This window comes from Mobula hypostoma, chromosome 2 (genome assembly GCF_963921235.1).
Source record: "Mobula hypostoma chromosome 2, sMobHyp1.1, whole genome shotgun sequence".
NCBI classification, from domain to species: Eukaryota; Metazoa; Chordata; class Chondrichthyes; order Myliobatiformes; family Myliobatidae; genus Mobula; species Mobula hypostoma.
Genome location: NC_086098.1, coordinates 183,029,303 through 183,042,477, shown reverse-complemented (window position 1 = coordinate 183,042,477; position 13,175 = coordinate 183,029,303). Strand labels below are relative to the sequence as shown.

Sequence of the window (13,175 nt, the reverse complement as noted above, 5' to 3'; positions counted from 1 at the left end):
CAAAATCATGTCCGTGGACTTAGCTGCTCCCCACATGCCTTTTTCCCATTATCCTTAATTCTACTGTTGTGCAAAATATGTCTGTGTTTTAATCGTATTTAGTGAGGTAGTCTCTACTGCTTCCCTGGGCAGAGAATTCCACAGATTAAAGCAGTTTCTCCTCATCTGCAACCTAGATCTGTTTCCTGAATATTGAGGCTATGGCCCTTAGTTCTAGCATCACTTACCAATGTAAGCAACTTTCCTGCCTCTATCTTAACTACCCCTTCCATAATTTTAAATGCTTTTTTAAGATTCCCTCTCATTCTTCTGAATTCCAGTATTTAGTCCCAGGCAACTCAACCTTTCCTCATAGGTTAACCTCCTTATAAGTGTGTACAATTACGAAAGAAGCCCAGCAGTGCCTCTATGACATCTATTACTTTGGCATGCAACTGTTACTTTGACAAACCTCTATAGATATGTGGTGCAGAGTATATTGACTGGTTGCATCACAGCCTGGTCTGGAAACGCCAATGCCCTTGAACGGAAAATCCTACAGAGAGTGGTGGCTACAGTTCAGTCCATCACAGGTAAAGCCCCCCCACCATTGAGCACAACTACACAGAGCGCTCTCGCAAGAAAGCAGCATCCGTCGTCAGTATCCCCACCACCTAGGTCATGCTATCTTCTTGCTGCTCCCATCAGGCAGAAGGTACAGGAGCATCACGACTCATACCGGGTTCAGGAGTGATTGTTACCCCTCAGCCAGTGGGGCTAGCTTCACTTTCCCCAGCACCTGAACTATTCCCACAGTCTATGGGCTCATTTTCAAGGACTCTTCATCTCATGTTCTCAATATTAATCACTTATTTATTATTGTTTTCTCTTTTTTTAATTTCCGTTTTGTATTTTACACATTGAATTGAATTGACTGAATTTCTTACATCCTTCACATACATGAGGAGTAAAAATCTTTACGTTACATCTCTGTCTAAATGTGCAATTTATGGTAATTTGTAATAGTATGTACAACAGGACAGTCACTATAGCATAGAAATACAATTGTATCAGTATGAATTAATCGGTCTGATGGCCTGGTGGAAGAAGCTGTCCTGAAGCCTGTTGGTCCTGGCTTTCATGCTGCGGTATCATTTGTCTGTCCACTCAGCTGGGTCCAATCTTTCATTGATTCTGTTAAGGTTCTTGGATTTACTGAGCATGCCCGCAAGAAATCGAATCTCAGGGTTGTATGTGGTATATGTACTTTGATAATAATTTTACTTTGAACTTTGAACTTAGCCACGAATGACCATCCTATCAATTAAACCATTAGTTTGCAGGCATACCTTCAGCTGGCTCCAGATCCCACAGTTCACTGACCATTTTTCATTGATGTTGTCGCAACTGTTGAATTTGAATGTTACTAAAGAGGATTGTGTGGATTACATTTCACCTGTTCCGAATGACTCTTTTTGAAGACAGATCATTCTGTAATGTGATGGAGAGGCCCTGACAAGGCCAGCATTTATCGACCATCCCTAAATCCCCTTGAGCTGCTAGACCAATTTAGAGAGAAAGAGAAATTGCCTTTAAACTCATGAGAGAGCATAGGCCATCAACTTTTTGCTGTTGATGTTTCTGTAGCAGACAATTTCTTTTTTACGAGGTCGAGTTGCTAGCTCGACGCTCAACCCAGCAGGGATGGAAAGCATACCTAGGGAGCTGGCTGGATTCGAACTCGGGAGCCTTCGCTCTGAAGTCCGGCGCTGATGCCACTATGCCACCAGCCAGCTAGACCAATTTAGAGAACTGTGAAAAGTCAGCCATATTGGGCCAGGAATTGCATATTAATGATACACCAGCAGTTTCATGCCACGGTACCATTCTCTTGTCACCAGATTTTGTTTAAGTAACACAAAGAATATAATTCCCTGGAGGAATTCAGCAGGTCAGGCACCAGGAATAAACAGACAACGTTTTGGGCCAAAACCGTTCGTCAGGACTGATGAAGGGCATCGGCCCAAAACGTTGACTGCTCATTCCTCTCCATAGATGCTGCCTGACCGGCTGAGTCCCTCTAGCGTGTAATGTGTACTGCTCTGGATTTTCAGCATCTGCAGAATCTCTCGTGTTTATTTAATTTCCTGCATTGTTGTAGTTGTATCATGTTGTAGGCTTCTGTCCAAGTTCACATAATCACCATGCCAGACTTTCTAAATCTTTCAGACTATGCTACCTACTTTCGTTTAGCCATTGAACTGTGATGTGTCTGTCTTTTGTGTGATAGCAATGCCTTAGCGAAGAGTGGACAGTTTAATCATGATCACAACATTCATCCATTGCAAAGTACTTTGGGTTATTTCCAAGTATGCAATCAAATGTTATCTTAATTTAGTTTCTTTAGTTCTAACCTTTGGTTTTGTGCTGTTGGTGCACTGCACTCATAATAGTTAAAAATATAGAAATTTAGCGTGCAAGTAACTCCTAGTCATTTCTGTTTTGTTCAAAGGCTGCAGTGTGATTGTCAACACAACACTTGTGGAGTGTCATGTGATCAGTGTTGCCCTGGATACAATCAGCTGCCTTGGAAACCTGCTACAACAGACAGCGCAAATGAATGTGAACGTATGTATTTTCATGAAACTTTGGCATCCTAAGAAATTATATTTATAGTGTTGAATATTGCATCCCAGAATAGAAACAGAAACCTCAGGCCATCTAAAAATTTCTTTCCCCAGGCAGCGAATGTGTTCAACCATTTTAATTTGCCGCTCCCCCAACCCCTTCTGTCACTGCACTGAACATTTTAAACCACTTTTATAATGCTGGTTACATTGTAAATACATGCTGGTATTTATGTGTTTATGCACATTTTATTCCGTATCTGTACTTTAACATCTAAATTTATTTTTATATCATTCTTTATTCCTTGTAATTGTTGAATGTTGTTTTTGTTGCGTGTTGTGCCCTGGCCAACACACAGAGCAAATTGCTAATCAGTGTACAAAATGGACAGTACAGATATTTAGCTGGGGTGCCTAAGACTTTTGCACAGTACTCTAGTAATTTTACGTATTGCACTGTACTGCTGCGCAAAAAAAATACTGATTTCATGACAGATGTGAGTGATGATAAAACTGATTCTTATATGGGTCTCTATTGTGGACTGAGGGGACGGGGAGAGGGGAATCATGGGAAGGGAAAAGGGAAAGAACAGGAAGTGCCAGCGAGACATTCTGTAATGATCAATAACTTAGTTGTCTGGAATCAAATGGCCTTGCCTGGTGTCTCAGGGCTGAGTGTGTCTGCACCCACACTACACCCCCCCCACCCCTGGCACTCATCAGATGTACAAACTCTCACTCCACGTTGACAAATACAGTACTGTGCAAAGGGTTTAGGCACCCTAGCTATATTGCATAGTCTGTAAATGGTGAATAAAGTTGATTAAGTTTAAAGTTTGGCATCATTCCATGAAAGAGAGAGGCAATTGGTTATCTGTGTGATAACATTTACCATCCCAGTTCCCAATAGACACTTCAGAGACAGTTATTAGTTTAAGCAACACACATCAAAGTTGCTGGTGAACGCAGCAGGCCAGGCAGCATCTGTAGGAAGAGGTGCAGTCGACGTTTCAGGCCGAGACCCTTCGTCAGGACTAACTGAAGGAAGAGTGAGTAAGGGATTTGAAAGTGGGAGGGGGAGATCCAAAATGATAGGAGAAGACAGGAGGGGGAGGGATGGAGCCAAGAGCTGGACAGGTGATAGGCAAAAGGGGATACGAGAGGATCATGGGACAGGAGGTCCAGGAAGAAAGACAAGGGTGGGGGGGGACCCAGAGGATGGGCAAGAGGTATATTCAGAGGGACAGAGGGAGAAAAAGGAGAGTGAAAGAAAGAATGTGTGCATAAAAATAAGTAACAGATGGGGTACGAGGGGGAGGTGGGGCCTTAGCGGAAGTTAGAGAAGTCGATGTTCATGCCATCAGGTTGGAGGCTACCCAGACGGAATATAAGGTGTTGTTCCTCCAACCTGAGTGTGGCTTCATCTTTACAGTAGAGGAGGCCGTGGATAGACATGTCAGAATGGGAATGGGATGTGGAATTAAAATGTGTGGCCACTGGGAGATCCTGCTTTCTCTGGCGGACAGAGCGTAGATGTTCAGCAAAGCGGTCTCCCAGTCTGCATTGGGTCTCACCAATATATAGAAGGCCACACCGGGAGCACCGGACGCAGTACCTCACCCCAGTCGGCTCACAGGTGAAATGTTGCCTCACCTGGAAGGACTGTGTGGGGCCCTGAATGGTGGTAAGGGAGGAAGTGTAAGGGCTTACACGGATAAATGCCAGGAGGGAGATCAGTGGGGAGGGATGGGGGGGACGAATGGATAAGGGAGTTGCGTAGGGAGCGATCCCTGCGGAATGCAGAGGGGGGGGGAGGGAAAGATGTGCTTAGTGGTGGGATCCCGTTGGAGGTGGCGGAAGTTACGGAGAATTACAGTGGCCACACATTTTAATTCCACATCCCATTCCCATTCTGACATGTCTATCCACGGCCTCCTCTACTGTAAAGATGCAGCCACACTCAGGTTGGAGGAACAACACCTTATATTCCGTCTGGGTAGCCTCCAACCTGATGGCATGAACATCGACTTCTCTAACTTCCGCTAAGGCCCCACCTCCCCCTCGTACCCCATCTGTTACTTATTTTTATGCACACATTCTTTCTCTCACTCTCCTTTTTCTCCCTCTGTCCCTCTGAATATACCTCTTGCCCATCCTCTGGGTCCCCCCCCCACCCTTGTCTTTCTTCCCGGACCTCCTGTCCCATGATCCTCTCGTATCCCCTTTTGATTATCACCTGTCCAGCTCTTGGCACTATCCCTCCCCCTCCTGTCTTCTCCTATCATTTTGGATCTCCCCCTCCAACTTTCAAATTCCTTACTCACTCTTCCTTCAGTTAGTCCTGACGAAGGGTCTCGGCCTGAAACGTCGACTGCACCTCTTCCTACAGATGCTGCCTGGCCTGCTGCGTTCACCAGCAACTTTGATGTGTGTTGCTTGAATTTCCAGCATCTGCAGAATTCCTGTTGTTTGTTATTAATTTAACATTAGTTTATCACTAGCCCACTTATAAATTTATATCCCCTCCACTGGCTTTGTTTTGGTTTCATTGTAATGCTTTCTTCCATTTGCAATTGGTTTTCCACACCCCATTGTCATCATACGATCACTTGCTTTCAGAATTGTTTGTGACTTTTTCCCTTTTCTTATCTTAACCAACACCACAAACCATCTTCAAGCCCTGTTGTACTGCTGATCGTGAGTTCAATTCTGGTTCAGAACTTTGAGCTGTGATCACTTTCAGTTGCAAGTCTTAATCTTGCACCCCTATTCTGACTAATAAAAATTCTGCTATTGATGCTTGCATTTATTTGGTACAAATCACTGCAGTGAGAAAATGCTATGGTTATTTGTTCCTGAGTTTTAATTGTCAACTACATGAGATTATTTAACTTACTAGCATTGGTAACAGTCATTAATTCGTGTGGGGATTAATTTACAAAGCAAGACACTTTTTAGTGAATAGCTATTTGTAGTTATGATAAACTATAACTAGTTATAGTTATTTAGTTACTTGTTTATTATGCAGATTCATTACCAATCATCATTATTAGTTCAGTGAACGGGGCAAGTTTTAACAATGTTACACTCTTCACAGAAACCAAACTTCAAAATTCAATGTATTAATTTGCCTTTGGGCTGTCCTGTGACCCTGGGACTTGTTTACATCGGTGTCAATTATTGTCTCATACTGAGTGTGACTGTTTTAAATCTCTGATGCTTTGCCTTGTATTAAAATGTCCTGCTTTATAATGGAGACAGGTATAGTATGATTGATGTTTTATCTCAATCAATGAAAGTCACAGTGCTGGACAACTCAATGAGGCTGAAATAGTAGTGTACCCTGGTACAAACTCCTTTATAAAATAATAATCAAGTTATTTAAGAAAACAATATGTGCTTGTCCATATGACTGTTGTTGTCCCATTGATAGTGTTGGTATCTTTAAGGTCCAAGTTCTACTCAAATGCCCTCTTTTCCCTCAACACCTAGCGTAACCCTTGATAAGTGTGTCACGCAGAAATCTCCAGACTAAATTAGCCTTGACAAGGAGATCTCCCAGTTCGAATGGCCCAGGTTTAGCCCTGATCCTCTGCTGCAGTCTGCGTGGAGTTTAGACTTTCTCGCAGTGGCCGCGTGTGCTTCCTTTCGGTGCTCTGGTTTCCTCTCGCATCCAAAAGATAGGCAGGTTGGTAGGTTATTTAGCCACTGTAAATTGTCCCTGGTGTGTAGCTGAGCGGCAGAACCTAGGGGGGATGTGGTGAGAATAAAATGAGATGAGTGCAAATGGGTCTTTGATGATAGATGCTAACTTAGAGGTCTGTTTTGTGGATGGCTGTGAAGAATAAGAATTTCAGGTTGTGTACTGCATGCATTCCGTAATATTAAATTGAACCATTTGATAGACTTCATGCTTCTGGTATATAGGAATGTCCTCGAGCACATGAAGGCAATTTTATAACTTTTCCAACTGGGTCATGCTTGAATCATTCTGATTAAGATTAAGTTTGTACTGTTCCTCCTCCATACCTTCATTTTGTAACTGGTAATGGAGCAAGTACTGTAAACACAGGTCACAATCTACTAACTGAGCTACCTGCTCTTATGAATGTTAAGGTTTTACTCAACAAAGTACAAGTCTTCAAACAAGCACAAGCTATCTACATTATTCTTTCTGAATGATGCAGATTAAGAATCCAGTATCCTTTACATCTGTTTTGATTTTGGCTTCTTTCCCTTTCCATTCCACTTGTAATGTAGGGTCTTGGCCCAAAAAGGTTTCTTCCTCTCCATAAATGCTGCCCGACCTGCTAAGTTCCTCCATGATTTTGTGTGTTACTCTGGTTTTCCAGCATAAGACATAGGAGTAGAATTAGGCCATTCAGCAAATTGAGGCTGCTCCACCATCCCATGATGGCTGATCCAAGATCTAGTCCTTTCAACATTCGCTAGGTTTCAGTGAGGTCCCCTCACATATTTCTAAATTCCAGTGAGTACAGGCACAAAGCTGCCAAACACTCCTCGTATGTTAACCCCTTCATTCCAGGAATCATCCTTGTGAACCTCCTCTGGACTCTCAACAATAACAACACATCCTTTCGAAGATATGGTGCCCAAAACTGCTGACAATATTCTAAGTGTGGCCTGACTAGTGTCTTATAAAGCTTCAGCCTTACCTCCTTGCTTTTATATTCTGTTCTCCTTGAAATAACTACCTTCCTTACATTTGCTTTCTTTACCACAGACTCAACCTGTAAATTAATCTTCTGGGAGTCTTGCACAAGGACTCCTAAGTCATTCTGCACCTCTGATGTTTGAATTTTCTCCCCATTTAGATAACAGTCTGCATTATTGTTCCTTTTACCAAGATACATTGACATACATTTTCCAACACTGGATTCCTGCTGCAAACGCATTGCTTTCTCAGCACTACCTACCCCTTCACATATCTTCGTATCATCTGCAAACTTTGCCACAAAACTATGAATTCTATTATCTAAATCAATGACAAACAATGCGAAAAGTAGACATCCCAATACTGACTCCTGAGGAACACCACCAGTCACTGGCAGCCAACCAGAAAAGTCCCCTTTTATTGCCATTCAGTGCCTCCTGCCTGTCAGCCATTCCTTTATCCATGCCAGTATCTTTCCCGTAACACTATAGGATTTTATCTTGTTAAGCAGCCTCATGTGAGGCACCTTATCAAATGCCTTCTGAAAATCCAAATAAATGGCATCCACTACCTCTCCTTTGTCCACCCTGCTTGTTACTTCCTCAAAGAACTCAAACAGATTTGTCAGGCAAGATTTCCCTTTACAGAAAGCATGCTGACTTTGACTTATTTTATTATTAGTCTCCAAGTACCCCAAAACCTCATCCTTAATAATAGACTCCAGCACTTTCCCAACCACTGAGGTGAGGCTAACTGGCCTATAATTTCTTTTCTTTTACCTTCCTCCCTTCTTAAAGAGTGGAGTGACATTTGCAATTTTCCAGTCCTCTAGGACCATGCCAGAATCAAGTGATTCTTGAAAGATCATGACCAATGCATCCATTATCTCTTCAGCAACCTCTCTCAGGACTCTGGGATGTAGTCCATCTGGTCCAGATGACTTATCCACCTTAAGACCTTTGAATTTGCCGAGTACCTTTCCCTTTTTAATTGCAATGGCACTCCCTCCTGCTCCCTCACACTCATGAACCTCTGGCACACTGCTAGTGTCTTCCACAGTGAAGACCGATGCAAAGTGCCTATTAAGTTCATCTGCCATTTCTTTGGCATATGGTTCTAACTCCATAATCAAGTTTGCAGATGACACCACGGTGGTTGGCCTGATCAGAGGGGATGATGAGACAGCCTACAGGGACGAGGTCCAGCACCTGGCCACGTGGTGTGCCGACAACAACCTGGCCCTTAACACCCAGAAGACGAAGGAGATCATTGTGGACTTCAGGCATGCTAGGAACCACACTCGCGTCACCATCTACATCCATAGAGCTGTAGTGGAGCGTGTATCAAGCTTCAACTTCCTTGGTGTCCACATTTCCGAGGATCTCACCTGGTCCCTGAACTCCTCCATCCAGGTCAAAAAGGTGCAACAGCACCTGTATTTCCTGCGGAGCATGAAGAAAGCTCACCTCTGTCCCAGGATACTGACGGACTTTTACCGCTGTACCAATGAGAGCATACTCAGCAACTGCATCTCAGTGTGGTATGGCAATTGTCCTGTATCGGACCGCAAAGCACTTCAGCATGTGGTGAAAACTGCCCAGTGGATTATTGACACCCATTGAGAACATCTACCTGGGCAGGGTGAAAAGCATTATCAAGGATGCATCTCACCCTAACCATGGACTTTTTACTTTCCTCCCATCTGGTAGGTGCTACAGGAGCCTCCGCTCCCACAGCAGAAGGCACAGGAAGAGCTTCTTCCCTGAGGCTGTGACCCTGCTGAACCTCTCATCACAGCGCTAAGCAGTATTGCATCCATATTGTACTGTCTCAGTACTTTTATATTTGTATGCTGTAGCACTTACTTTTTATTCGCAGTTATATTGTAAATAACACTATTCTTTACATTTCTGGTCAGATACTAACTGTATTTCATTGGCTTTGTAACTGTACTCGGCACAATGACAATAAAGTTGAATCTAATCTAATCTTTGTCCTCCATCACTACCTCACCAGTGGTCCAGTATCAACTTTAACCTCCCTGTTACTCTTTATGTAACTGAAAAAACTTTTAGTATCCTGCTTTATATTATTGGTTAGTTTGCCCTCATATTTCATCTTTTCCCTTCTTAGTTGCCTTTTGTTGGATTCTAACAGCTTCCGAATCGTATAGTGTCCCACTCACTTTTGGTACCTTTTATGCCCTTTCCTTGACTTTTATGCCATCTTTAACTTCGCTTGTCAGCCATGATTACCTACCCCTGCCATTTGAGAATCTGCAGAATGACTTGTGTTTATAACTTGCTACAAGGAAGGATCTATAATCCATTTATCAAGTTAAATTCCTCATTCCTCAACCTGTCACCTTGGACTGGATTAATAATGAACAATAATTGTGTAAATTCGTATTCAGTAAGTAGAATGTTTGGCTTTTTCCAGGAGGGGCTAGGTGGGTTGTATGGCAGGTTGTTTAATTTAAAAAGAGGACTTTGTTTATTTATTTATTTACTTATCTGTTTATTTAGAGGTACAGCGTGGAGTAGGCCCTTCTGGCCCTTTGAGCCATGCTGACCCAGCAAGCACCGACAAATCCGGTTAGCCCTAACCTAATCACGGGACAATTAACAATGACCAATTAATTAACCTACTAACCGCCATGTCTTTGGACTGTGGGAGGTAACTGGAGCACCCAGGGAAAACCCACACATTCCATGGGGAGAACTTACAAACTCCTTGCAGAATGGCGCCAGAATTGAACTCTGAACTCTGGAGCACTCTGAGCTGTAATAGTGTCATGCTGACTGCTACACTACCATGGCGCCACTTACTATATGTTTGAGTCTCGCTCGTACCAACCCGGCGACTATAATAAGCGAATGCACTCGTAACTGGGGCAGATTTCTGACTTCATTGTCTGTCTGGTATGTTGACAGAATGAATCTCTTGTCTTTCATAAGGAATGTGATTCAGTGCTTTCAAAGGAGTGAAACTCTGGCTGGTTTTTATAAAAGGCTAACAGCTGTGTCATGTTACTGTCACTGCGAATAATACTCAAATCTCCTACATGCTGTTTTCTAAATAGTCCAGGAGGATATGACTTCAGACACAGTGAATGGTTTTGTTGTGTTCAACAATAATCTAAGAGACCAGAATAGGGTTGCTTTCATGTGGAATGAATGAGGACCTTTCTGGGCTGGGATTCAGAGCTTTGTGACACACCTTATCAAAGTTCACGGATATTGCACGTATTGTGGATGTGGTCTCAATGATTTTTCCCCCTCTAATTTCCATCCTGCAGCCTGCAATTGTAATGGTCATGCATTTGAATGCGTGTATGACCCTGCAGTAGACCGGCGTCGAGGGAGCTTAAATCGCCATGGTCGATATGAAGGAGGGGGCGTCTGCATTGATTGTCAAGTAAGCACTTCACTCTGTAGAAACTGTTCCTCTTATTTCTTCTCTCAAGGTTTTATTTATTCATTTGTTTAGAACTGCAGCACAGTTACAGACCCTTCCTGTGAGTCCTTGCTGCCCATTTAGAACCGTGATCAATTAACCTGCTTACAGTCCTGAAAAAGGGACTTGCCCAAAACATTGGCTCTTATTTGTCTCCTGACCTGCTGAGCTCCTCCAGCATTATGTGTGTGTTGCTCTGGATTTCCAGCATCTGCAAAATCTCTTATGCTTGTCACCTACTAACACCATATGTCTTATGATTATGGGAGGACACCAGAGTACCCAGAGGAAACTCTCATGGTCATCGGGAGACCATGCAAGCTCCTTACAGACAGGGGTAATTGAACCCAGGCCGCTGGCGCTGTAGAAGTGTTACATAAACCGCTATGCTACCATTCCGCCTCCATAGTATGGCTGCTTAGATCTCACCTGAGGTAGATCAAGTCTTGTCAGGGCTTTTTACGCATGAAACAATTGCTGTTCCACTCTGTAGAATGGGACTGACTGGTGCAACAGATAAGATCCTAATGTTACCTACCGAATGTTGAAAAGACTAGATAAGGTGAAGATGGAGATGATGTTTCCTCTGGTGGAGGTATCTAGAACAAGAGGGCACAGCCTCAAAATTGAGGGGCGACCTTTTAGAGCAGAAGTAAGGAGGAGTTTTTCTTTTAGTCAAAGAGTGGAGAATCTGTGGAATGCTCTGCCACAGACTGCAGTGAAGGCCAAGTCCGTGGGTATATTCAAATCAGAAATTGATAGATCCCTGATTGGTCGGGGCATCAAGGGACATTGTGAGAGGGTAGGTGTATGGGGTTGAATGGGATCCCGATCAGCCATGATGGAATGGCAGAGTGGACTCAATAAAATCATGGCTGGTCAGGCTGTGGACTCAGCTCTGTCTACCTGCCTTCTCCCCATAAACCAGGGGTTCCCAACCTTTTTTTATCCCATGGAGCCTTACCATTAACTGAGGGAACTGTGGACCCCAGGTCGGGAACCCCAGCCATAAACCTTAATTGCCCTGCTATGCAAAAACCTCTTAAATATATTTAATGAGGTAGCCTGTATTGCTTCTCTGACAGAGAATTCCTCAGATTCACCACTCTTTGGGGAAAAACAGCTTTTCCACACCTGCAATCCTAAATCTATCCACCCTGAATCTTGTTCCTATGTCCTTTAGTTCTAGTCTCACTTACCCGTGGAGGCAACTTTCCTGCCTCTGTCTCATCTGTCTCTTTCACAATTTTATATGATGCTCTGTACAGGGCCAAACCTGACCTGGTACAGTTAGCACATTCTATCGGGACCTTTTCTCCCGTCTCCAGTGTCCCAAAGACATGCTGATGGGTTAATTGGCTGCTGTTGATTAATGTGAGTGGCGGACAAAGCGGGGGAGTTGATGATAAACACAAGAGATTATACAGATGCTGGAAAGTTAGCAGGTCAGGCTAACACATACAAAATGCTGGAGTTGGGGGGAGGGTCGCTTTGTCAAGCACCTTCGCTCTGTCTGCAACAAGCAGGATTACCTGGTGACCAACCATTTTAATTCCAATCTCCATTCCCATCCTGACTCGCTAGGCCATGGCCTCCTCTGCCACAGTGAGGCCACTCTCAGGTTGGAGCCATACCTTGTATTCCGTCTGGACAGTCTCCAACCTGATGGCCTGACAATTGATTTCTCTAACTTGCAGTAATTTTTTCCCCTCCCCTTTCCGTCTCCTTCTATTCTGCACTCTGTCTCCTGTTGTACCTCCTCCCTCCTTCTCACCTGCTCCCCACCTTCCCAAGTGCCTCTCCTCCTCCTCTTTCTCCCACGATCCACTCTACTGTCCTATCAGATTCTTCCTTCTTCAGCTCTTTACCTTTTTCTCTACCAGCTTCTCACTTCATCCCCCCACCCCACCCGCACCCACCGCCCTACCTCCTCATCTGGCTTTACCTATCATCCTGTTAGCTTGTACTCCATCCTCACCCCTCGCCTTCTTGTTCTGGCTTCTTCCCCTGCCTTTGCAGTCCTAATGAAGTGTCTTGCAACGGCTTTTCAGAGCTGACATAAACTCAGTGGGTTAACTGTGGTAAAAAAAATATGAGATCTAGTTTGGGAAATAAGGAGAATGGTAGCTGTGTGGAACGAGCTTCCAGCAGAAGTGGTTGAGGCAGGTTCGATGTTGTCATTTAAAGTTAAATTTGGATAGATATATGGACAGGAAAGGAATGGAGGGTTATGGGCTGAGTGCAGGTCGGAGGGACTAGGTAAGAGTAAGAGTTCGGCATGGACTAGAAGGGCCGAGTTAGCCTGTTTCTGTGCTATAATTGTTATATGGTTGTATGGTTATAATATAACGTGGATTAATGTAGAATTTGTACACGTGGGTGTTTAATGATGACATGGATTAAGCTGGGTCTAAAGGGCCTGTTTCAATGTTGTAAGA

General features: G+C 43.7%; 1 protein-coding gene across 1 annotated transcript in view; it reads left to right on the top strand.

The window, feature by feature from the left end:
- Positions 1-13,175, top strand: part of lama5 (laminin, alpha 5) — a 377,869-nt gene that overhangs the window by 162,735 nt on the left and 201,959 nt on the right. Inside the window, exons 7-8 of the mRNA XM_063041218.1 lie at positions 2,492-2,607; positions 10,580-10,698. Coding sequence (XP_062897288.1) covers positions 2,492-2,607; positions 10,580-10,698 — 235 coding nt within the window. The remainder of the gene's footprint in view (positions 1-2,491; positions 2,608-10,579; positions 10,699-13,175) is intronic.